This window comes from Lactuca serriola, chromosome 2 (genome assembly GCF_051521515.1).
Source record: "Lactuca serriola cultivar US96UC23 chromosome 2, Lser_US96UC23_V15, whole genome shotgun sequence".
NCBI classification, from domain to species: domain Eukaryota; kingdom Viridiplantae; phylum Streptophyta; class Magnoliopsida; order Asterales; family Asteraceae; genus Lactuca; species Lactuca serriola.
The window spans coordinates 171,743,729-171,769,019 of NC_136409.1; the positions used below are offsets into that span (position 1 = coordinate 171,743,729).

The window sequence follows — 25,291 nt, forward strand, 5'->3', positions numbered from 1 at the left end:
CATATGCTTATGACAGGAAAGCAGTTCAAAGTCCTGAATCATAAGTTGAATGCCATTATTCAGTCACAAGCTGATTCTGTCAGACTATCATCTATCTCAGCAATGGAGGTTGATATTATGCTTAAGGCAGCTGAGAAGCGAATATTGGACAAGGTTGATCAGACAGATAAAAACACTGAGCTTCGCATTCAAGCTCAAGGAAGTAATTTTTCAGGGGTGATACAGGAGTTAAAAGCTGTAGCAAAAGAACGCCATGTTCTGTTTGTACAGGATGTGAAGAAAGTTCGGGAGGATGTCAACTTTAAGCTTGAAGAGTTGAAAACCGAACTTGCGAAGGAGCTTAGGGATATTACTTCTCAACATATCGAAGTTCAAAAGAAGGTTGATGTGGTTGCTACAGAAATGCACAAGGTTGTTGCTGACTCTATCCTTGAAGCTAAACACAAAGAAACCCAGGAGAAGTTTGATCAGTTGATCAAGTTGGTGATTGAGCTGAAAACTGTGGTTTCGCAATCTTCATCTCAACAAATTCTTACTCCTGAGTTCTTGTCTCTAAAGGTTAATACTTTGGAACAAGCAATTCAAAAAGCTGTTGCACCAATCGTCAATTTTACCTCTTTACTACCAAAGAGTGCCCCACCTGCTTTCACAGGGGTGCAAGGGGGAGAGAAAAATTTAAGTAAAGAGGAGGATGCGAAGACCGTGGGAAAAGTAATATCTACTCAGCTTAAAGCTACTCTTCCAATACTTACGATGCCAATTTCCTCAACTACAATAACCACAAGACCAGTCGCCAAAGGAATTTCGATTGGGGCAAAGAAGGAAGTTCGAGTACGAAACCTCAAACTGATACTGTGGGAAAAGGAAAAGGAATTTTGTATGAAAAATCGAAGGAGGAGAAGAAAGCTGAGGCAGAGGCAGAGTTGGAAAGAATGAGACAAGTCCAAAGTATTATGAGGCAAAGGGCAAGTGATCCTCCCACGATGAACAAAGGAGATCCTGCGAAGCTGTACTCTTATGAAACCATAGAGTCAAAAGTTGTGGGAAGGGAAATGTATGAATTCGAGAAGAAGCCAAAGAAAAGTTATGATACTGCGAATTCAGACAATTGTCAGCTAGATTTTCCAATCAACGAAATGCTCTTCATTACAGCTCAATACAAGATTAGCGAGAAGTTTGATAATCCTGATGACTACATACACATGAAAATCAGATTTCATGCTGTTTTGGGGAAAAATCCAGATGAAGTATGGTCTTTAGTGAAGATCAAAAAGGTGTTAATGATCAAGAAAGATACGATGTTTGAAGACATGCTTCAGAATTTTCGTTACTTTGTTATTCGAGCTGATAACAAGCAGTATGACTTCACAATAGCTGACTTCCCTCTGATGAATTGCAATGATTTGATTCAAGTGGCTCTCATTTTGAAACATATGGAAGAGAATAAGCTCAAAGGATCTGAGATTGAAGTGTTTAAGATTGGGTTCGCACATGTCAAGACGTATATCGGCAATTACTTCGATTGTTTGGCTCTAACTGATGAAGAATTGGCATCCACTTTGGGAAGAGAAGTGAACGTCCCTTGGGAAGAAACCTTAACCCAGTCAGCATTATCAAAGTATGTTGTTGGGGAAATATGCCTGAAACCTTTCGGCATGGTGTTTTCAGGAAGAGATACGAAGGGGAAGCCCAAGAAATTTTTGTTTAAGGTCTTAGAGGTTGAAAGATATACTTCTTCGCAATATACGCACTTTATTGTTCGTATAAACAACTGCAAGAGGAATAATGAAGGAGACAAGAAGGAGCTCAAGAAGGTGATTTCCTGGTATGGAGAAGTGCGAAAGACAATTCACTCAGCTGTTCAAAAGCTTATGGACTGAATAGCTTCGACTCTTTACAAAGGGGGAGATTGTAGAGGTTAAATTGTAAAAGTCGAATTGTGTGATTGTTTAGTTTCACATTTTTAGTTATTTTACTAAGTCAGTTTTATGCGAAGCGTATTGTTTAGACTTAGTATATTTTTTGTACACTCAGGTTCCCTATAAATAGGGATTGAGGATAGAAGTAGAGAATAACTTTTAAAAACACAAATATCCTTTCTACTTATTCCTGTAATCGGTCTTCATCAATATAAGATCTGATTAATATTTACTCTTTGTGTTCTTACTTTTCAATCACTCAAATCATAATTGCTTTCATAATCTCGATAACAATTCTCTTCAAAGCTGGAAGCAAAGGTAGGTACTTGTGCTGCCAGGTGGCAAGAAATTAAGATTGAACAAGTTTAGTCCATATGAGTTTGGATTTGTCACTAACCTTTTCTTGTGATTATAGTTATGACAAATTCACATGTATAGGAACACTGTAAGTCCCAAATTTTGCTTGATGTATCAACCATATCCACTTGATGGTGCGGAATCCCAATCAAGTGGATGATGCAAGATCAAATGGAGAAGAAGAAGAAGAAGAAGAAGAAGAAGAATCTATGATGTATTGATGATAAGATTGATGCTCCAACACAAGATTCACACACACACACACACACACACTCTTCTTCTCTCTAGTTTATCTCTCTACAATATGATTATGAATGAATGCCTCTTTTCCCTTATGACTCTACTGACACTATATATATATATATATATATATATATATATATATATATATATATATATATATATATATATATATATATATATATATATATATATATATATGGAACAGTGGCTGCAAACACGTTTACAGCCGCAAACGTGTTTACGGCCGCAAACGAGTTTGCAGCCGCAAACACACCCAACCGCAAACACCACATGAACCGTAAACCCAAGGTTGTTTTCGGTTCTAGACCAAAAACTACTAAAGCCTATAAAAGTAAAGTATAAACCATATTTTTAGACCTAACAATCTCCCCCTTGGTTTATAGTTTTCTTTTCTTTTGACCCAACAAACTCCCCCTAAAAATGTAGCTGACTTTTCTTGTCAATCTTCATTTGGAGCTTGGCTTCAACTTTAATCTTCAATTTCTTTACAACTTCAAGATGAATAACTGAATCTTCTAGTTGAATGACTTCATCTTGAACGGATGGGCATTTCTTCAGAATTTGGCTTTGGACGAACGTTGGGTTTAGAGATGAGTTAAGGCCCTTAAATAGGGTCCAAGACCCTAAAATTGGTTTTGACCTTGACTTGAGTACAGCCTGCGTACTCCAGGTACGCTTAACAAACTCAATGGCGTACCCCGATTTATTAAGCCTGGTACGCCCTGTGTACTCCTCGTACACCCAACGTACCCGGCTAAGCCCAAAATCCACCTAATCCTCCGAAGGCCATAACTTCTTAGTTCTAACTATGATTTCGACAATCCTTATATCCATGAAAGGTAATGAGAATTCTATCAACACTCTGTTGCCTTAAAACCTTCCGATCTTAAATCTAAAATTCAGGAAAGGCCCGCACCATCACTTTATTGTTATATCCTTGGGCTCCAAAATACAAACCGAGCACTCGAATCACATCATGTACATTACCTACTTCCAAGGGGGGGGGGGGGGGGGGCGGTCTAAACCTTCCTTTCTCAAATCCCGAAACCTTATGACACTTAATCTGCAGGTCACGCCCCCTAATTATGAAACGACCTGAAACCGGGTGTTACATAAACAATTTGAAAAAATACAATACTTAAGAAAAAAATTCGACGACACAAACATGACCTTTGTGACAAAATTTTTAAATAAAGATTTAATTACAATCATAATCGTTGAACCTGTTTAAATAGATATGAAAAAAAATTAGAATATTGTCTTATATTTCTGTGACAAATTTTATAAAACATTATTAAATGCATTATCATCCATTCCATGGAAAATATATTTATGGTCAGTATTTAATTGATTTCATTAAACATTTAAAATGAAAATTTTGAAAAATTTCATTTTAAAATCAAAGTTTATTTCCATCAATTTTAACTTTTTAAGTGTTAAATTCTCTTATCCTTAATTATAATATTTATGTATAACTTTGTGACTAAAGCTTGTCAGTTTTTCTCAAATAAACATGTTAATTCGTATTTTTTTCGCTTTTTATATAATAATACATAAAATTTGATCCAGATTAGTTAGTTTTCTATAATAAAATCATAAAAGTGTTGAAAAACTCTTTTAAGTTTAAAAAAAATGGTTTATTTAGATTTTAATTTATTTTAGCAGCCTACAAACATTAAAAAACAAATAGTCTTGTTTTTTTCAGACTGCAGATGCTTAGTCTATATATTTTACTGCAGATGTCTGTAGATATTGTCCGCAGACTACATACATTTTGTCTTAGAAAAAACAAACAACACTTTAGTTAAAGAGTATGGGTGTACAAAATTTGGAACGAAATCCAAATATATAATAAAACAAAAAAGGTTTGATTTGAAAATTTGATTTTAAATTAAAATTTTTAACTATTTTATGAAATAAAAGAAAAAGAACTAAATGAGAGGATAACACTTACCAGTGGGGTGAGCAAAAATCAAACCAAAAAACTGTATCAGCTTGTTTTTCGGTTAAAAACCGAAAACGTATTAAAATAACAACAAAACTGCAAGAAGACTGTAAAACTATACCGAATAAAATGAAAAATTTCGGTTTTTCCCTATAAATAACAATAACTTGTGGTTTGCGATTCAGTTTGATCTAAAAATTGCACTGGATCGCATCATATTCACCCCAAACTACTAGAGCATCTCTAAATGTTAATCTCTCATAGACTTGTAACATTTGTCATATCAAATCTTCACCGACATTTATTTATCAAAACCTATCACTATAAACAATGTCAAACTGATTAACATCTTCAAAAAAATCTTTTAGAAATTAACCAGTTTATCTATCTTTCTCATATTAATATTACATAAACCTCCTCATATAAGTTTTCAATTTTTAAGTCTATTACATATTTTTGAAAAACAATATAATTGATATTAATATTTTCATATATTAATATAGAAAACGATAAAATAATATGTTACGCCAATTTTTTTTTAATCTTTGATATTTAACTATTTTTTTATTTGAAAGTTCCTTGTTTATGATATATACTTTAATATATTGTATTAAAATCTATGTTGTATATTTAATTATAAAGTGAGTCATCACAAAATAGTTATATAAACCTAATATCTAAATATAACTAGGTTGTAAAATAAAATATTATAAAATATAATGCTAAAATATAAAATAAAAATAATAAAAAAAAACAGGTTGAAGTTTATTAAGTGGTTGAATTAACCTTTTAAAACAATCTCTCTTCTTCAATAATAAAAAGTTATATAAAAACTTATCTAAATAGGAAAAAAAATTATATATATATATATATATATATATATATATATATATATATATATATATATATATATACCTTTTAAAACAATCTCTCTTCTTCAATAATAAAAAGTTATATAAAAACTTATCTAAATAGGAAAAAAATTAGATATATATATATATATATATATATATATATATATATATATATATATATATATATATATATATATATATATATATATATATATATATATATTAGATATGTGCCCGTGAAAAACGGCGGTGAAAACAACTCTTTTTTTTACGAATAATTTTCTTACAGTGAAATAATTATTAGATTGTAGGGCTGAGCAAAAGGACCGAACCGGCCGGAATCGGGAACCGGCTTCGGCCAAAATCAAAAACCGAACCGGCCCGGCGGTTCTACCGGTTCTTGTCGTGTCTTCAAATGTTGGAACCGCTCCTTGAAAAATAGCATCATACGGTTCCGGTTTTTGCCGGTTCCACCGGTTCCAGTTATATCGGTTCCGGTTCCTACCGATTCCCGGTTCAAAAAACCCACAAAAATAATGTCCCGGTCCCGGCCCGACCGGTTCTATCGGGTTCCGGTTCCGGCCGGTTCCCCAGTCCATATGCTCATCCATATTAGATTGTATTATTAGTTATTATGTATAAAAGAATTGACACTTTTAAATAAAATATTTATGTTTAGACCTTATATTTATATTGTCTGTGTATATATTTGATGTAAATTAATTTGTATCAGTGTCTAGTTTAAGAAATGTAAATTAATTTATCTACATGAATTTAATAACCTTCTTGGTTAAAGGCTTTAAACTTTCGACAAGTATTAAAGATTAGTTTGTGTATAATTGATTTGTACAAAAAATTTTGTAAGTTATACCTCTTAAAATTCAAGATATGACTAATATGATTTATAATATAGTATAAGATATATATATATATATATATATATATATATATATATATATATATATATATATATATATTCTAGGGAAAATGACACAATGACTCTATTATGTATTTCGATTTTACCCTTTCCGTCTCTAATTTTTCGTGTTTTTTAGATCATTAAAGTTGTTTTTTTTTCGAGTCAATTTGGTCACTTTGGACAAAATGAATGGGTAAACCGGTTACCCCTTTGCCAAATAGACATTCACTTTTCAATTTTCGTTAACATAATTTTGACTTCATTTGCTACCCCAATCCTTCAGTGTTCATCGTCTTATATGCCTTCTTTATCACCTGTGAACCCCAAACCAGGTAAATTGTTCTTCCCCACTTCCTCTTTTTTTATTTATCTCCAGGGAACTCTAATCCCTTTTTCACTTTTCTTCTTCTTTATCTTTGTCGTTTTGTGTGTGTTTATGAATGGCAGTCGTTGAGTTCTTTGTTCTAGGGTGCACGGGAATTGTTCATGTTTCATGCTCTTGCTCATCAAATCTCCATTCGATCGCTTAGGAAAAACTTACGAATTTTTGTTTCAATCGTATTAAATCAATTCAGCGATCATTGTCGATGGTTGATCGAGAGATTTTTTAACAATTAGGACACATAGCACATGGCACATAGCTCCATCTTGTGGACTTGCCTGCTTCATGGATGATGAAACCAGTAAAGAAATGTACATTTGTAACCCTATTTATCATTAATACGAGACTCTCAAGAACCCACCAATCCTTGGTCCATCGGTATATACCGCATTGGCTTTCTCCGTTGACTAGTCAAACTCAAAATACACAATCTCTATGATCAAGTCACTTCAATCTTCTCAAGATTTCTTTTTATGGGATGTTTGTATTCATGTCTATAACTCAAACGAAAAGACATGGTTAACCCTCGTGATGAGGAGGACTATGAAAGGGTGGAGACCAGGGGATCAATGTTATATGTGACAATGTTTTGTACATTTTGGTCTTTCGCACAAGGTCAAACGAGAATCAGCTTGAGAACTATCACGGGTTAATAACTTACAATCTTGACAACATGGAATCGGTTTTGAGGGACGAAAATGATTCGGTAATTTTAGCACCTTGTACGCTTACTTGTGGGAGGTTGATGATTGTTCAAGGGATGCTTGTGCTTGTTGGGGGTATTAGGAACCTGAAAGACACTGGCTTTAGAAATCAACTCGAATGGATTTGTTTTCCATCAGTTTTTCATTTGTAGATGTCGCTTGAGAATGAAGGTTAATTAGGAGGGGTTGATTGACCATTATGTCTGTGTATGTGTGCGTATGTGAGAGAGGGCCGGGAGACATGGACAAAAGGTGAAAACTGAGGTGAATTTAATTCTAAGTTTTTTAATTAATTAAAAGCAACATGTACATGAAACTAGTAATTGTAGGTTAGAGCGACCAAATAAGCAAGTCACTAACAACTTTTTTCCCTTAAAATGCATGAAAAAAATACTTAATGGACTAAAGGGTAAAGTCAAAATAAATAATAGGGCCGTTGCATCATTTTCCCTATATTCTAACCCGTTTCATGGTTCTCTCACACTTGGACCAAGGGTTTTGCATGCGTGCATGGAGTTTTAAGATTTTTAAAAATAAGTTTTTGTTGGTTATAGTCACATTAACTTTGATGGATGATGATAACTAGATGATGTAATAAGTCAACAGTAAACTCCAATCAACAGTGTAGCAACAGGAGCCACAAAGACGATAATAGAAAGATACAAGGATTCTATTCAAACAAGAGCAACGGTACTCTCCGAAGTCTCAAGTGAATGATGATAATCAGATCATGTAATAAGTCAACAGTAAACTCTAATCATAATAAGTAACTGAGACCTGTGAGAACTTAAAAGTGTTACGTTTATAATTTCACATTTATATATTCTAATAAATTATAATGATGTTTTTACATTACATATTTAATTACTTTCCAGATCTTGAACAAAACAAAATTATTTGGATTTTTTCCAATCTAATATTTTTCAAAGGAAATAGACAAAAATTAGCTTAATCAAGAAACAAAAAGATTAACCTTCAAAAACTCATTAATCATGTCTTCTTGCGACGAAAGCTCTAATATGTCATATAAACAATTACCTTCATCACCATTATTCCAATGCATAACCGGGTCGGGTATGTATGACCCACACCCATATCTATCTTCTTCAAACACCACCACCATTTTACGACTAGCATTTAGATCTGGCGCAAACACACAATCCCCACCAAAAAGATCCTCATTGTTCTCTGATAACAGCGTTTTCCAGCACAAATCTTTACCAAATTCAAACACACCCATGTCATGATCTCCATCATCATGACGAGCTTTCTCGTGATTGCAACGATCAATACCCCTAAACCAAACACGATGATGATCCCTATCGCATTGATGATCATGACTAAGTTTTCTTTTTTCATGAGAAATGGTGGTGGCCGGAGGTGGTGGAGGAGGAGGAGTGGAAAGAAAATGCGTGTTTCGTGACCTAGATTTATCGAGCTTCTTGAGATGGGAACTGAGAGTGTGTAAAAGTTTAGCATCGGGTTTAATCTTCTTGGACTTTTGGTGATTGTTGTGACGGTGGTGGTGGTGGTGGTTGTGGTGGTGATGGTGGTCGATTATGACTTGATTTGGTGGTTTATGATCATCTTCGTTGCAATCATAGGTAATCCTTTTCTTTCCCATGATGTAACATCAGGAAAAGAATGAATGGTTTCATGGATGCATGGGAATTATTAGAAGAGAATGATGAATGGAAGTGAAGCATGCAAGAGACAACAAATCAAACATGTTTTGAGGAATTCGCATATACCCCGGACAACATGCGTTCGTTTATAACACGTACGGAAGTGCCTCACGGTCAAACTAGATCTCTACCTATTTTTGGTTCCGTACGGAAACTACCACACGGTCAAAGCTAAATTAAAAACAAATTTATCTTGAGGTCTTAATGTAGCTATAAATCAATAAAAAAAATATATAAAAGTATATGAGTAGATATATATTGTTAACTAGGTTATAATCCGTGGGCACCACGGGTTAAAATTAAAAACATTTTTTAATTAAAATGAAACTTATTTATTGAGAATTAATAATTAAATATTTAGTAATTAAAATGTTTATATGTTTTGCAATATTATGATAACATAATTATTGGTTGAAATTACGAATTGATAGTTGTTTGAATATGCAATTTGGAATCTTTATTTGTAGATATGCAAAAAATTATAATATTATAAAATGAAAATTAAATATAAGTAAAACAAATACTCAAATTTATATAAATAATAAAATTGTAGATATTTTAATTTACAAATTTCTAAAAACTTCTTTATACACAACATTAGATGTTTTATTTGTTAGTCGACCATCATTATCTAAAATTAACAATTTTAATCATTCTCTGCTTTGAACTCTAGATAAAGCAACATACAATTGACCATGTGTGAAAACAGACTCCTTGAGAAACAAACCAACCTTCGATAAACACTGTCCTTGGCTCTTATTAATTGTCATTGCAAAACACACAGCCAATGGATTAATAATTGTATATTGGTATACAATTGATTTGACTGGTTTATATTTTCCTTGTGTAAGCTAACATTTGTATAGTTATCTGTAGATATTAATCTATGGCCATGAGTGTAGACATTTGTTATATAATGAGAAAAAAATATTACTAACAATAGAAATAATATTAATTAAAAAAACTAAAAATTAAAGAGTTATGCAAATTTTATATAATTTTTATATTAAAAAATAAAATTAAAAATAAACAAATATAAATACCGTTATTCGACATGTAAGAAACATGTGTAATAGATGAATTTTGATGGGTTGATATGGTAGGTAATATTTTGGATTTTCTATTATCCAAATATAGTTTTCTGATTTTTCTCCTCTCTTTAGCTATTGTAGATTGTGTAGTATTATTTGAACCTGTAAAATAGTAAAAAACAATTTAAAGACATATTTTTTGATATAAAGTTAATTATATTTTCTAATTTGTTTTTGAAATAATAATTAATAAAATATTTAAAATAAATAAATAAAACATATAATCATTGCACAAAAATTAGAAAAATTACCGGATTAGAGACAATGAATAACATGTGCAGTTGGTGTACGAAGAAACGATGATATGGTATGTTGTTTTTTGGATTTTCTGTTATCCAAATATAACTTTCTGTTTTTTTTCCAGGTTGCATTCATGTCCTTGTTTGGTATGTAATGACAATAATAGAATAGGGTTAAAAAGAAAATTAATAATTTCAAATTAAAGACAATTAGTAGGTCATGTAATCTGTATAAACTTGAATACATAAATTGATTAATAATGAAATAGCAAATAAATCGGGTCGGGAACAGGTTAAAGAGTCTTTATAGGATAAAGATAATAACGGGTCGAAATTATGTACCGGTTAAACGAATAGTAAATATGGTTATAATGCCCATTTCCGGACCAAGTGGTTTGCAAAAAAAAAATCTAATTAAAAAAACAACCAATAAAAAAGTTAGATTACTAAATAAAAGTTATATTAAATCTAATCTAATGTTAAATATAAAATGTTTCAAAATAACGTAGTTTAGATTGAAAAATATCTCAAATAAATTGTGTTAGTTTTTTTTATTCCTAAACTCACGCATGTTTCCCTAGACTTCTGTATTTTAATATTTTATTTAATCTTCTTTTATATGGAAAATGTAAAACATACGTTTGCAAAAGACACGTATTAATGGAACAATTTTTTTCTTATTTTAATTTGAGAAAAGTACCGGACGAAAACACGAAATATTAAATAAATATAGAGGGGGTTATTTAGATTGAGTTCTAACAATTTTTAGATGTTTTATTTTAAAATATGATGACGACTAAATCATTTTACACATATAACATTTATTACGTTAATTCTTTACAATGAATTAAAGAAACAAACAAACCATTTTTGTTATATGCGAAATTAGGATTAATCAGTTACTATTATATTAAAGTAGAGGGTGTAAATACAAAATATTTTCTTGGTATCAACCAAAACACGGGATAACAAACGATGTAAAAAAGAATATAGAAAAGGAAGATACCTTGAGACGACTGAGGAAGTTGTGCAGATTCCGAATAAAAATGGTTTTCAAATGATCGATTTGCTGTGGTTAAATAATGAAATCGGTGAAATTTTTGCTAATATTGAACCGATGAAAGCCTTCTAAGTATGCGATTTCAACAGGTAAAATATTAAGGTTTTTTTTTTATGAAGAAGCAATTTGCTTGAAATCGGGAGTAATAAGTTCTCATTATTCAATCCTTTAATCATAAGACTTGTTTATGTATGTGGAAAAATAATCCCGACTAACTTGCTGAAAATTTTTAGTTCCCGCTAGTGTAATTCCATTTTCGGATTTCAAAGTTCCCGCTATTGTAATCCCATTTTAAGGTGGATAAGGATAAGGTTCTGATGTGATTACAGATGATATACGTCTTTTTGTTTGATATCAGATACGGATTGTCTTTATTTTTATGAATTAGTCGGTAATCTATTAAGTATTGATTCTGATTAACACTATGCAACATACTGACATCAATATTTTGCGCAAATTTCTGGAGGATTTGAATGAAGTTGTTAATCACTAATATTAGAATCGTTTTGATTAAAATTTTGTTTTGTAGCTTTAATTTGATCATGTTTAAAATAAAATCTAACCCTCCTCTCATCTTGAACATGAGAAGACATGTTCAGAATCAAAACTACCAACACTTATTTCCTAATCATTTGGATGCAATTTGATGGAATCCAATTTGAAACTTCCAATACATTTCCATGTAAATCTCCCCATCAACTTCGACTTTGGTTTTACAATTTTTCCATACACTTTGTTCTTATGCATATTCTACTTATACCTGCAGGATAATCTTCATCATAATATACAAACAGACAGAGGGTATCCACATGTTAAATCAACCTTGTACAAAGTTGAAGGTGTCCACGCGTATACAGGTAATTTAACAACCTCAACCCAAACAATACCATTATGTACTACAAATGTTTTTATTATTTACTATAATTTTTTTTTGAAGAGGTTTGAAATGAACAAAATAGGCCTTAATATCTTGACATTGCTTGAATTTAACACAAGTATTACATTTGATAAGTTCAATCCACACCCAACCTCCTCCCAAATACGTGATATAGAATCGTTGAAAACATTCTTTAAGAAAAATTTGATATAAATTTAAAATAGCATTAATAATTGTAGTAGGTTGCCCTAATTTTTATTAGTATATATCAAATATAATATAATAATATAATAAAAGGGTATATTAATCATTTTAATAGTATTAAGAAACAATATCAATTGTTTTTCCTGCACATAAGGGCAAAATCGTCATTTAGTAAAAATAAACTGGGTAACTTTATTTTTTATATAAAAAAAAATTGTGAAGATAATCAATAGTAGATAATTTATGTTAAAATATCGGTTAGTATAACACATAAACAGAAAAGTAAAAGATTCAAACATATACATATGCAAAAGATAAACAGAAAAGTAAAAGGGCATATTGATCCTTATCAAAAAAACATTTCGAAAAAAAGGGCATATTCATCCTTTTATAGTATGCATAAACTATGTTAGTTGTTTTTCCTGCACGAAATGACATAATCGTCCTTTAGTAAAAATCAATATATTTTATTTTTCTGTAAAATTGTAAAGATAATCATTACTCTTTACCGAAGAAACTCAATAGTTTTTAACACATAAACATAAAAGTAAAAGATTACAAATATATACATATGCAAAAGTAGGGCATAATCGTATTTTAGTTAAAATAAACAATATAGTTTAATTTTCAACAAAATTGTAAAGTTAATAAATAGTTTTATCGAAGGAACTCAATAGCAGACCATTGCTGTTAAAAAGTAGGTTGCCCTATTAGATAGATTTTATGTTCTCTTAAAAAGACAGATCGAAAAAGTTAACAATATGGTTTATTATTCTGCAAAATTATGAATTTTTAGTTTGAAATATACTCCAATTTTGTAGACATACTTTTCAGAAAATAACTTTTAAAAAAGGAATTTAATATGGTATTTTTTTCTGTTAAAAAAAAGTTCGAAAAAAAAAATATTTTTTTTTTTCTGCAAATTTGTGAAGATGATGAATAGTGTTTAGCAAAGAAAATCAATAGTTTTTAACAGAGAAGAAAGAAATAGGAGAAGAATATATTAACATAAACATAAAAAATTAAACTAACAATAAACAATTTATCATATTTGCCAAAAAAAAAAAATCGGGATCAATTACCTGCAATGCAGACTCTTTTAGGGTTTAAGAGGCTTTAGAATTAAGACAGACGGCAAAGGTTGGAAAGTATATTAGGTATATGATATTTATAAGTGAAAATATTAAGTTTATTCAAAGATAATCGATTTCGTCTCCTATTATGCAGCATATATATATGGAAAAAGATAATTAATTGAATTTCAAATTAAGCATGTTCGATATCAAAATCTAATTCATTTTAATTGATTTTAAATCTTCAGCACTATTTGAATTTCAAATCCAATGCAGGAATTAATGAATGAATGCAAGAATACAAGGAAACTTATCAAAAAAGGCTACTAAATTTTAGGAATCGTGACAGATTTCTTGTTTCTTGATATTGATATTGAAAATTGGCTGGAAAAATTTGTTAAAAAGCTGGAGAGAATGACACGTGGCCAGGTTCTTGTGTATAAGAAGGACATGTGACATTTAAGGGAGGTTTTTATTAAGCATGGAGATTCTGAAATAGTAAGGATGCTCAAAGTGTTCCAAGGCCCCGAAAAAAATAAGGTTTAAAAATCATAATATTAACCTAGTAATTTTATAATATATATGAAAGTATTTGCTAATTTAAACAAAATCAGCTTAGTGCAAGTGGTTAGGCCGATTACTGGAGACATGCTTGTATACCCCTATTTAAAACCCGTCTTCTGTATTTTTGAATTGTTTTTTTGTGGGTAAAGTGCATATCTATATAATTTTAATAGGAGGATTTTATGTAAATATTATTTAGATGAGTTCTTGGCTTCTTGCTAGTGGACACTCTTTATTTTGGAAGCCACACCTCCTTAGTTCGATTCCTTCTAGTTCTATTTTTCATTTTAATGTTTCAATTTTTAAACAAAACTTCTATAGATAGTTTGGTTTTTTAATACTTTCTTCTAATACAAATAACATATGACATGGGTTAAATTCTCATTGTTGCGATTGACTTTTTTATTGTAAGTCAAATTAGTATATTTACGATTTTTTTTATATAAAACTATTCTAAGTGTTTTTTTTTTTCATTGGGCCTAAGATAAGTGAGACCGGCCCTGAATCTAAGGTTTGGTGGCAGAATTTCAGTAGAATAAGCAAAAATGGTTTTAAATTAAAAAAGTTGGATTGTATTAGGGATGAGCATAGGCGGGTATCCGTCTCATTTAGCGAGAACCGGAATCGGAACCGAAACCGGTGGTTCCTAGAAAGTTAGAACCGGAACCGGAACCGCCCTAGGCAGTTCTAAAATGTTTGGAACCAGTCCCGGAACCGCGCCCTAGGCAGTTCTGAAATGTTTGGAACTAGTCCCAGAACCGGCGGTTCCAGTTCCGGGAGCGGATAACCTGGTTACATTAATTTTTTATTTTTTTTTTAACTTTTGTCGATAAAACTGTCATTTAGTTCGATCCAAATCAAGTCACTTCGGACAAAAGACGGACAAAATCGGACCAATATATATTCTAAACCGGTCTAAGTAACACACACACACACACACACACATATATATATATATATATATATATATATATATATATATATATATATATATATATATATATATATATATATAACCGGTTTCGACGGGTACCCTGCGGGTAGCGGTTCCGAAAAAACAAGAATCGGAACCGGAACCGCTTAAGGCAGTTCTGGTTCCAAAACCGGCAGTTCCGAGACAGTTCCGGTTCCAAAAGCGGATACCCGATTCCGATGCTCATCCCTAAATTGTATTAGTTGATTTTCACGTAATTTTATTGATGTGTGGTCGGACGCTAGAGTATTGTTTTAACAAAGTTGATATATAAAAGGAAACAACCGTTAGAAAAGTAGTGTTACGTTGTCAATAAGAAGTTGGATATTTTAATAAATGTGTGCAAAGTATTTTCCAAATTTTGCAATATGGACTCTGTTGTCTAGGCTTATATAAAACCGGATTCTGAAATTATTATTGTGTGACTTGAAATTTGATTACTAAAATGAATAATTTGGACTTGATAGAAAGTGAAGAAAACCCGACATCATATATTGGCGTTATAAGTGTTTAGAGTCGGCTTAGCGCCATTAGACCATAAGTCGTATACGACAAACACTTATGTCATGGACGATGCATAGGGCTTCACCCTCGTGGTATGGACATGTTTAGTTATTCCATATTTCCAAATATGGGTTGGTCCCTACGGTTGCTAGGGTTTTACAATTATAAATATTTGTAGTTAAAGATTCTAATGTAATCTCTTTTAAATAGTTTGATAATAGAATATTTCTTCGGTCCTCCATATGTATGTCCAATCGACAGAACCACGTAAATTCCTTGATTTGTTTTACTGCTTTTTATTGCTTTCTTTTGTACCAAGGATAATCTAAGAAATTATAATCTTGAACTCAAGCAAAATTTGAGATTCATAACACATAATACTTTGTTATTGTTTTTTTGTTCTTTAAAACACAAAACATGCAGAATAACGTTGAAAGGAAAAAAGTGAAGTTTGTTGACTCGAATTCATATACGTAATATGATGTTGACTTCAGCATCCCAAAAACTATATTAATAGCTTGGTGTAATATTTAGACATGATGTTTGAACTTGTGGAAATATTTTGAAGTGCCTCGGTCTTTGTTTCATATTATTAAATGTGGAGATCTATCATATATAAAATGGTTAACTTGTGAAATTATGATGGAAAATAAAACCTCTCATGCCAAACAAGCTAAAGTAGGCATTAGAATCAAACTCTTGAAAAGAAATAAGTGTTTAGAAATAATCCTCTTTAATTTAATAAATGAATGTTTTTTTTGCCACATTTCAATCTCTCATGAGTTTTGACACTTGTCATTTTGTGGTATTTTTGAAATAAATATTATCCACTTGTCAATTTTTGATTTGTTTTAATTTTAAAATAAAAGTCATATACTTATATATATGTAAAATATTAAATGTCATATATATATGATATTAAATTGCAATAAATACATTTTTCTTTTCTTATTTTAAAATTGTATATTAAAAAATATTTTATGTTTACATTTTAATTTAATGTTTATTTTTTTTTAAATCAACTCGTGTAATACACGGGTCTTACACCTAGTGTGATAAAAAAAACACAAAATACACTATTATTAGGCAAGAAAGCGGGACAATATGGGAATTAAGTACTAATTATATAGAGAAGGAAACAATATGTAAAATCCATTTATAACTAAATACCATAAGAACCTTGAAGCATAAAGTTCAATAATAGGAGTAAAATTTGCAATATGTCTGAACTTGGGGAAATAAGACAAAATGAGAAAGAAATTAATAAACATGTACAATTATGTTTTATATGTTAAGTTAATATAGCTTTATGTTAAACATGTCAAAACATTGGTATAAATGGTGTTAGTGCCAAAGGATATATCCAAAAGCGGTAGAAAACTTGTCAATCTCGCCCCTGATTTGTTCATGTTTCTAATTCTCCTTCTTGACTCCCTCAGTCCGAGCCTCCCTAATCAAGTCCAAAAGCGGCAAATCAATCGAAATTCTCATACATAGACTCCCAATAGAAGAACTATACAACTTGCAGTTCAAAGCGCGACCACATTCGCTTTCCCTGGGTAATACAGAATCTCGCAGTCATAATCTTTGACCATGTCAAGCCGCCTATGTTGTCTCATGTTTAGATTTGGTTGATCCATGAGATATCTCAAACTCTTATGATCTGTATAGATGGTATATCGGACCCTATATAGATAATGTCACCAAATCTTGATGGCAAACACCACTGCCCCCAACTCCAGATCATGCGTAGGATATCGCACCTATTACGGCTTCAGCTGTCGAGAAGCATAAGCAATAACTCTCCCTTGCTTCATATAAACTACCCCTAGGCCGGTGATGGATACATCATAATATACAACAAAGTCCTCAACACCCTTAGGGAGGTTCAACACTGGGGCCTCACGTAACTTGTGCCTCGGAGTCTGGAATGCAGCCTGCTGCTCAAGGCCCCATCGAAAATCCATGCCTTTCCTCGTTAGACGAGTGAAGGGTACAACAACCTTGTAGAAATCCTGAATGAATCTATGATAATATCCTACTAATCCTAGAAAACTCATGATCTCCGAAGGAGACTTTAGAACCTCACACTGTATAACGACTTCAATTTTGGCCTCGTCGACCAGAATCCCGTTCTGGTTAACGAGGTGACCTAAGAACTGGACCTCCCGTAATTAAAACTTACACTTCGAGAACTTGGTATACATCCATTTCTGCCTCAAAACTCCCAGTAGATCTCGTAGATACTCCTCATGTTGCTCCCTGGTCTAGGAACAGACCATGATATCATAAATAAAAACAATGATTGATCGATCGAGCATCGGCTTGCACACTTGATTCATCAAGTCCATAAATGATGCTTGTGCATTGGTGAGTCCAAACGGATTCACCACGAACTCGTAATGACCATAACGATTCCGAAATGCAGTCTTCTCCACGTCCTCCTCTCAACCCTTATCTGATGATACCCCGACCTCAAATCGATATTGGAGAACCAAGATGCACCCTACAGCTGGTCGAAGAGATCATCAATCTGCGGAAGTGGGTAACAGTTCTTAACCGTCAACTTATTCAACTCCCAATAAGCAATACACATGCGACGAGACATGTCCTTCTTCTTCACAAACAAGATCGATGCTCCCCAAGGCGAACTACTCGTTCTAATAAATTGTTTGCCCAACAGCTCTTGAAGATAATAGGACAACTCCTGGATATATGGTGGCACTAATTGGTACAATGTCTTGGCAATCAGGGCCGCACCGGGACCAAATCAATCCTAAACTCAACCTACCTCTCAGGAGGCACACCGAGCAATTCCTCCCGGAACACATCTGTAAACTCCCTGACTACCGACACATCCAAAACCGAAACCAGCTTCTCGGACCGAGTTTCAACCACATACGCAAGATAACCCATACACCCATGCTGAAGATACTGTCGTTCCCTAGTTGCAGAAGAAAAGGTTGATCCAACCCTGGTACCCTCTCCATAAATAATCAGTTCTCCCCTACTTAGGGTTCGAACTACCACCCACTGACCCTCACAATCAATCATCACACCAAACTTGCTCAACCAGTCCATCCCTACTATCACGCATACATCCCCCATGGGGATAGGGATCAGACCAATTGGGTAAGACACTCCAAAAATCTCCATAACACAACCCCGATAAATGCTTGATGTAGAAACCTCATGTTTGTTGTCGATAGAAATCTGCAACGGACACTTCAACTCTCCAATAGTCATATCAAACGTCATATTGAAAGACTAATACAAAAAAGACAGACTCGCACCGGAGTCAAAAAGCACAAGAAAAGGCAAGGAGTTCACTAAGAAGGTACCCAGTAGGATCCTAAACATAAGAATACTGTAAAATAACTTACAGAATAATAAATGAAAACATACTAGTAACGACGTTTTGCGCCGCCATGTCCTCCTCAGCTGTAAGCTGGAAAGCACGACCCCAAGCTCTCGGGGGCTCCGCCCTACCGTGGCGTCCATCTATGATCCTCAATGTAGCTGTTGATGGAGCATGCGCCAGTCTTGTAGCGAGCAAGGAACAACTAACCTTCACATGGCTAACCTTCTCACAGTGATAACAAATCCTAGTGCTCGGCGGTGGGGCCTGCTGACGACATTCCCTAGCAATGTGGCCCTCCCTGGCATATTTCTGGCACCTATAAGAATATCGAAAAGCACCATCAATAACCTCGCCGCATTTCCCACAAGTGTGGCCCCTCTGTCCCCCATATTGCAAATCAGCGAGCTTGAACCGCTTCGTTGTTGGTTGTGACTGAACGAGAGCCTGCTACTGCTCCCTTGTGTTGGATCTCCATCTTGATCTCTCGCCTCCTTGCTGTTGGATTAGTGTCTAAGTCCATAACCATTTTGGTATGTACTTGGCCCGATTGTGAGCAAGGTCCTTTTGGGTTGCCTTCACACTGGTGACTAGACAGGATGATTGTTGAGGAGAGAGGCTGGTTTATTGGTAAGAATAATAAATTGGGGCATAAGTATGATTTGTTAATATACTATATGAGGAATATATTAATTTGGAATCATATTATTAATTAGTATTTAATCAGAAATTAATTAGGAATTAATTTCGGTATTAAAGGAATTAATTAAAAGTACATAGGCTATTTTGTAATTATTTGATAGTTGAGACTTTGGGATATTGGATCACCTTTATTAAGGCTTGAACTAAAATCCTAGATGGATCTAGGAGTTTTCGTCCAAGGGCTTAAGGGAAGGATTCCATGGACTTGCTTAGGCCCTAAGCTAAGGGATTAAGGTTTCCACCTTGAAACCCTAGCTACCTCAAGTATAAATAGCACTCTAGGGCACTCGAATTTGACCACCCCTTGGAAAAACCCTACTAGGGCCGAATTTTGGAGCTTAGTACCTTCTTCCTCTCTCTCATATTCATCCTCTCACTCAAAGTGTGTTTGTGAGCCATTAGAGGTACTACACTTGTGGTACTTGCTTTCAAGAGCTAAGGAAACTCAAGGAATTAGTTTTTATTACTATATAACAACAAAAGGTATGTATTCTATCCTCCTATGTCAATTTCAAAAATAGTAGATGCATGCTAGGTTTCTTTTTGTGTTCATAATGTTTTATGACTAATAGTGAAAACATAGATCCGTATCTAGGGTTGCATGCACACATAGGATTGTTTGTATAAAACCCATCAGTGGTATCAGAGACATTGGTTTTTGTTTTCAATTAGATTTAATACAAATGTATGAATTTGACTAATTAGGGTTTATGGCTAATAAACCCCAGGGCTTGGATTTTCGAAATTAGGGTTACAAAACCCTTGTTTTCGAATTGTATTAAGGTTTCCTAAACCCTTTTCCTTAGCCACCAAGATTTCGAAATTAGGGTTGTCTAACCCTTGGATTTCGAAATTCGCCTTGTGCCCATGATAAGATTGTTGGATTAGTGTCTAAGTCCATAATTATTTTGGTATGTACTTGACCCGATGGTGCATGGTCCTTTTGGGTTGCCTTCACCAAAGCAACTTGATAGGATGGATAATGGAGAGAAAGGATTAAATATGATTTATTAATATATTATGAGAATAATATATTAAAGGAAAAATCATATTGTTTAACTAATATTAGTCAAGAATTAATAAGAATTAAGTTTGTGGCTAAAAGAGATTAATTAAACTTAAAGGACTTGAACTGTCAATTGTATGATAGTTGAATATTGAGATAATGGACTCCATATTAAAGGGGTGGACGAATTCTATGGGGAAACCCATTAGAAATCGTCCAAATGCCTTTAAGGAAGGAGCCCATGGGTTGCTTAGGGCCTAAGCATCCAAATTAGGGTTTCCTTGTTAGATAACCCTAATAGCCTCACTATTTAAAGAACCCTTATGCCCCCAAAACGTGGTGAACTAATTGGTTAGGGTTTCCACATGTTTTGGGCAGCCTTCTTCTCTTCTCTTCTTCATCCTCTTGCTCTTGGTGTTTGTGAACCATTAGAGGAGTGACATTTGTGACTCTAAGCTTTCTAAAGTCAATACAAGAAGGATTTGAGATTGTTATTGCTACATAAAAATCAAGGTACGATCTAAACCCTAATTTATATGTTATATTGATTATCATATTCTAGATCTAGGGTTTATAGTCTTGGATGAATTGCATGTACAATAGAGAAACCTAGATCCAAGCATTAGGGTTTGTATGAGCACATAGGATGTTCTTATTGCCAAAACCCATCAGTGGTATCAGAGCCTTGATTGGTTTCTATTGTATTGATGTCTTGTATGTTTGTTCAAGTTGCAAAATCGTTTTTTGGCCAACCTGCCTGATGAACTCGGCGAGTACCACAGTGTACTTGACGAGTAGGCCTCAACTCGGCGAGTCCAGTGTGGTACTCGGCGAGTTCGAGCGTCAGAAAGAGGGGATTTCGGAATTTCTTGCTGTTTTTCTCATGGATACATGCCTTATCTGTTTTAGGTCATTAAAATCCAATTTTACACATATTTATGAGTATATCCTTGATTAAACAAAAGATAATTACCAATTGATTAGATAATAACTTCCTTATATGATAAAGTTTGATTATTTGTATTAATTAGGTAACTTACTTTGCAAGAAATTGAAATTAGGTCAAATATAGATAATGATAAAATAAATTGTTTAATTTATATTATTTGTTATTTGATCCTTGTGTTATGAAAAGTTTCAATTTTCCCCTTTAGGTTTTATAGTTTAAATTTGAACTCAAAAGTTTTTGTTTTGAAATTTAAATAGTTGAAACCCTAATGTTTTGAAAAAGGTTTCAAAACTTGCCCTCAAGTTTTGGAATTTAAATTTTGATTAAAAGTTTAATTTTGATGTATATTTAAATTCTAAACCCTAATGTTTTGAAATGTTTCAAAACTTGCCCTCAAGTTTTGGAATTTAAAAGTTGATTAAAAGTTTAATTTAGGAATGTTAAATTCTAAAACCCTAGTATTGTTTTGAAAAGTTCAAATCACACCCTTATGGTTTTATTAATTAATTAAGGTGTATAATTAAAAGATGTTTAATAAATCCATTTATTCTCCCTAACCCACAAGATCGAAGATTTGAAAGGTTCAATGTCACTAAAGCCCTATTGGAAATGAAACATGAAGATGGTAAACCTGTGTGTGCCCACGTTCTAGGAATGAAATCACACATCGATAGGTTGATAATGTTGGGTGCGTCATTCCCTGATAAGTTGGTTGTGGACCGGGTTCTGCAGTCACTCCCTGAATCATATAATGAGTTCAAAAGAAAGTATCATATGATGGATCATGATGTAAGCCTTATTGACTTAACTTACATGCTCATTGCTGTTGAATCATAAATGATTTGGCAAGGCAATGGAGCATATTTTTTAGGAAAGTCAACCAACCATGATTTCGAGGACGTTCTAGGAGAACCGACCTGCGTTTGCTGCCAAGAGAAAGGGCATTGGATACAAGTCTGCCCTAAGAGCCTGAAGAGTCCAGAAGATGGGAGAGTCAAAGAGTATGGCTGTGCTTTAGGTAAAGTCCACTATCTAACTCCATTAAGTTCCTATTCGTTGATTCTTAATACATAATGCGATGAGATTACATTTGAATGTTTTGTAGGATCAGTGAAAAGAGAGAAAGCTTGATGGAAAAGCAAGATGAGTCTAATCACAAAGAAATGGATCTCGATCGCATGGACTTGAAGATTAGATTTTGAGCTTAGAAAGTTTGATAGAATTGTTAGGAATATTTGACTACATAGTTTTTCAGTTGATTTTGCTTTGTAAGGACAAATATTTTCTGCTGCTTTTATGAATAAAATAAATTTTGGTTTGACTCATTTATTTATTTACTTATTTCCTTGCAATGAAGTCGTTATGAAAAATTGATGTTTGCATATTTCTACAACGAATGGATAAGATTCTTAATTATGTTAATAGTGGAAATGTCAAGAATTTACCAAATAGGGAGAGTTTCTCATCGCCCAAGTTTAAATTGGATAGAAACTTGGAATCATGCAACTTGGTTGCACGATGAATGAGAAATTTCATATTTGGAAATTAGACTAATTCGTTGACAAAGTGTCAAGTGAAGGACTAAGAGATCGAGTACACAAAGTTGTGTGTTGATCAAGTCCACCACAAGGGTAACAAAGATATTCGTCATGATTTACTAAAGGATTAGTAAATATGATTATACTTATAAGATTAAGTGTAATTCTGAAATTGATTGAAAAAGGTTTAAATCAATAGCAGAGCGAATAAAAGAATCAAGTAGGCAGAAAGATAAAAGTTTCTCTATTCTAAGAAGAAGGGAGAGTACCTTTTATACTTTATGATATGTCTTAATGATTAAGAACCATATTTCAATTGATCCTCTAAATAAGTCTTAGTACAAGTGTATGTATAAGAAGAGGAATCAAGAATTGAAGAAATGGTTAAATCAAGAAGTCAATCATACTTCATTCCAAAACAAGTCTTAGAGTTAAGATTGTAATATTGAGTGACAAGTCTTAAGAAGGTTTATAACATTCATCAAATGTAGAATTTGGAACAAGGCTTTCCTATTCTCGCACATTTGAAATTTGAAAGTTGTGATGTCTTGGATAAGACAAAGACCAACTAGGACCAATTTTATGAAAGGTTTTGTCTTTGATAAAGGCTACACTAAATCTTGAATATTTGTTTGTCAAGAAATTTTTATTGACAAGAGAATCTTATATGTCAAGGAGTCAGTGGGAGTCTTAATGGTCTTGAAAGGTTTCAAGAACAACTCAAGAATAAACCTTATCGATCATCACTAGCACACGAGTAGAGGTTTACAACCTATCGTGTTGACATTATCTTGTTTCTGTGCCGTTCCAATCGAGTTAATTATGCATATGAGTCCTATGAGTTCTCATTGAATGAATAAAAGGCAAGGACCTTGATCAATGAAAAGTACATTGATAGGAAAGGGTGAGCTGCTTAACTACTTGGAAGACATGGTGGGCAGCCGTGTTACCATAAGGCAAGAAATCAAGATTAAGAAAGTTCGATCCATATGAGTTTGAATTTGTCGTAAACTTTGTTTTTGACAAATTCACATAGATAAGAACACATACACCATTAAAATCTAAGTGTCATAAGATTCCCTCCTTCATGAAAATGACTGTGAGGAAATGCTTTCACTAATAGAGATTTTAAAAGGATAGTGATTGTGAAATTGTATTCTCGAATTCGATTATGGTTACGGTATCCCTTTCCATTATTTGAATTGTGAGATTTGGCAATTAGTCTTAATTGTTTAGACACACATATGAGCTATCTAAAGGAAAGGTGTATAAGCTTAGATAAAGGATTATCAGAGTATTAGGTATTAGAAACATCAACTTAAGAAATTCAATAAGTATTGTTTTTCTGGAAGTTAAGCTGGTTTCTGAATACATGTCAAAGCTAGTGAGAGCATAAGTGTTATAATAATCATCATGATAGTGGGAGCATAAATGTTATGATTGTATAATTATTAAGGCAAGTATTGCAAGTTAGCAATATTAATTATAGAAAACAAGAGTCATACCTCGCAAAGTTGTAAGGGTTGAATAGTTGTTTTTCTATAATTAAGGGAGAGAATATTATGCCTCATTTAAAATCTAAATGCTTAGGTTGTGGAATGTTAATATTTTTAGTCAAAGATACAAAGTGTGTTCTTAAATTTCGATTATGATTACGGCATTCCTCTTCGTATTTCGAATTGTGAGAATGTAGCACATAATATCATGGCAGAGGATTGATAAAGTATCAAATCTTTATGTAAGACATTATGCATCGTGTCCCATACGCTTCGGGTATAGGATCGATTGTAAATGCTATAATATTTGACCATTCTAAAATTTTCCAAATGTCTAGCGCATTTAGAGGGAAAAGGACAAGAATCAGTTTTGACTAAGATAATTAAACAACTATCAAAGGACAATCCAAAATTCGCCGAGGATTGGTCGCTTGTGAGTAGTTGGAATTATGATATTGGATGGACCATATCGACATTATTATGAATAGATAAGATTCTATTAAGAATGAATTGTCATATGGAAATATGAAAATGTTTCCATATTGAGAGTTGGATATTGAGAATCAATTTCTAGATTAGAAACTTTTATGCAAAAGGATGTTCAAAGGAATGTACTTTGAGTGAAAGA

General features: G+C 33.0%; 1 protein-coding gene across 6 annotated transcripts; it reads left to right on the forward strand.

Annotated features, from left to right (window-relative positions):
* Positions 1 to 11,325: 11,325 nt before the first annotated feature.
* On the forward strand, positions 11,326 to 22,863 carry LOC145087403 (uncharacterized). 6 transcript variants are annotated; one of them, XM_079025353.1, is made up of 5 exons: positions 11,326 to 11,508; positions 12,009 to 12,101; positions 12,186 to 12,276; positions 22,480 to 22,647; positions 22,735 to 22,863. In XM_079025353.1, the coding sequence occupies exons 2-5, from the start codon at positions 12,066 to 12,068 to the stop codon at positions 22,758 to 22,760; spliced, it is 321 nt and encodes a 106-aa protein (XP_078881479.1). In that variant the 5' UTR covers positions 11,326 to 11,508; positions 12,009 to 12,065; the 3' UTR covers positions 22,761 to 22,863. The 6 variants fall into 6 exon arrangements, 2 of the variants coding, with proteins under 2 accessions (XP_078881479.1, XP_078881480.1); XR_013700784.1 differs by lacking the exons at positions 22,480 to 22,647; positions 22,735 to 22,863 and adding an exon at positions 16,038 to 16,206; XR_013700782.1 differs by lacking the exons at positions 22,480 to 22,647; positions 22,735 to 22,863 and adding an exon at positions 13,850 to 14,380.
* Positions 22,864 to 25,291: the final 2,428 nt, after the last annotated feature.

Coding starts and splice junctions, on each gene's coding strand:
- LOC145087403 (XM_079025353.1), top strand. CDS start 12,066: ATGGAATCCAATTTGAAACTTCCAATACATTTCCAT. Junction 12,102..12,185: donor AACTTCCAATACATTTCCAT/GTAAATCTCCCC, acceptor TTATACCTGCAG/GATAATCTTCATCATAATAT. Junction 22,648..22,734: donor AGAGTATGGCTGTGCTTTAG/GTAAAGTCCACT, acceptor AATGTTTTGTAG/GATCAGTGAAAAGAGAGAAA.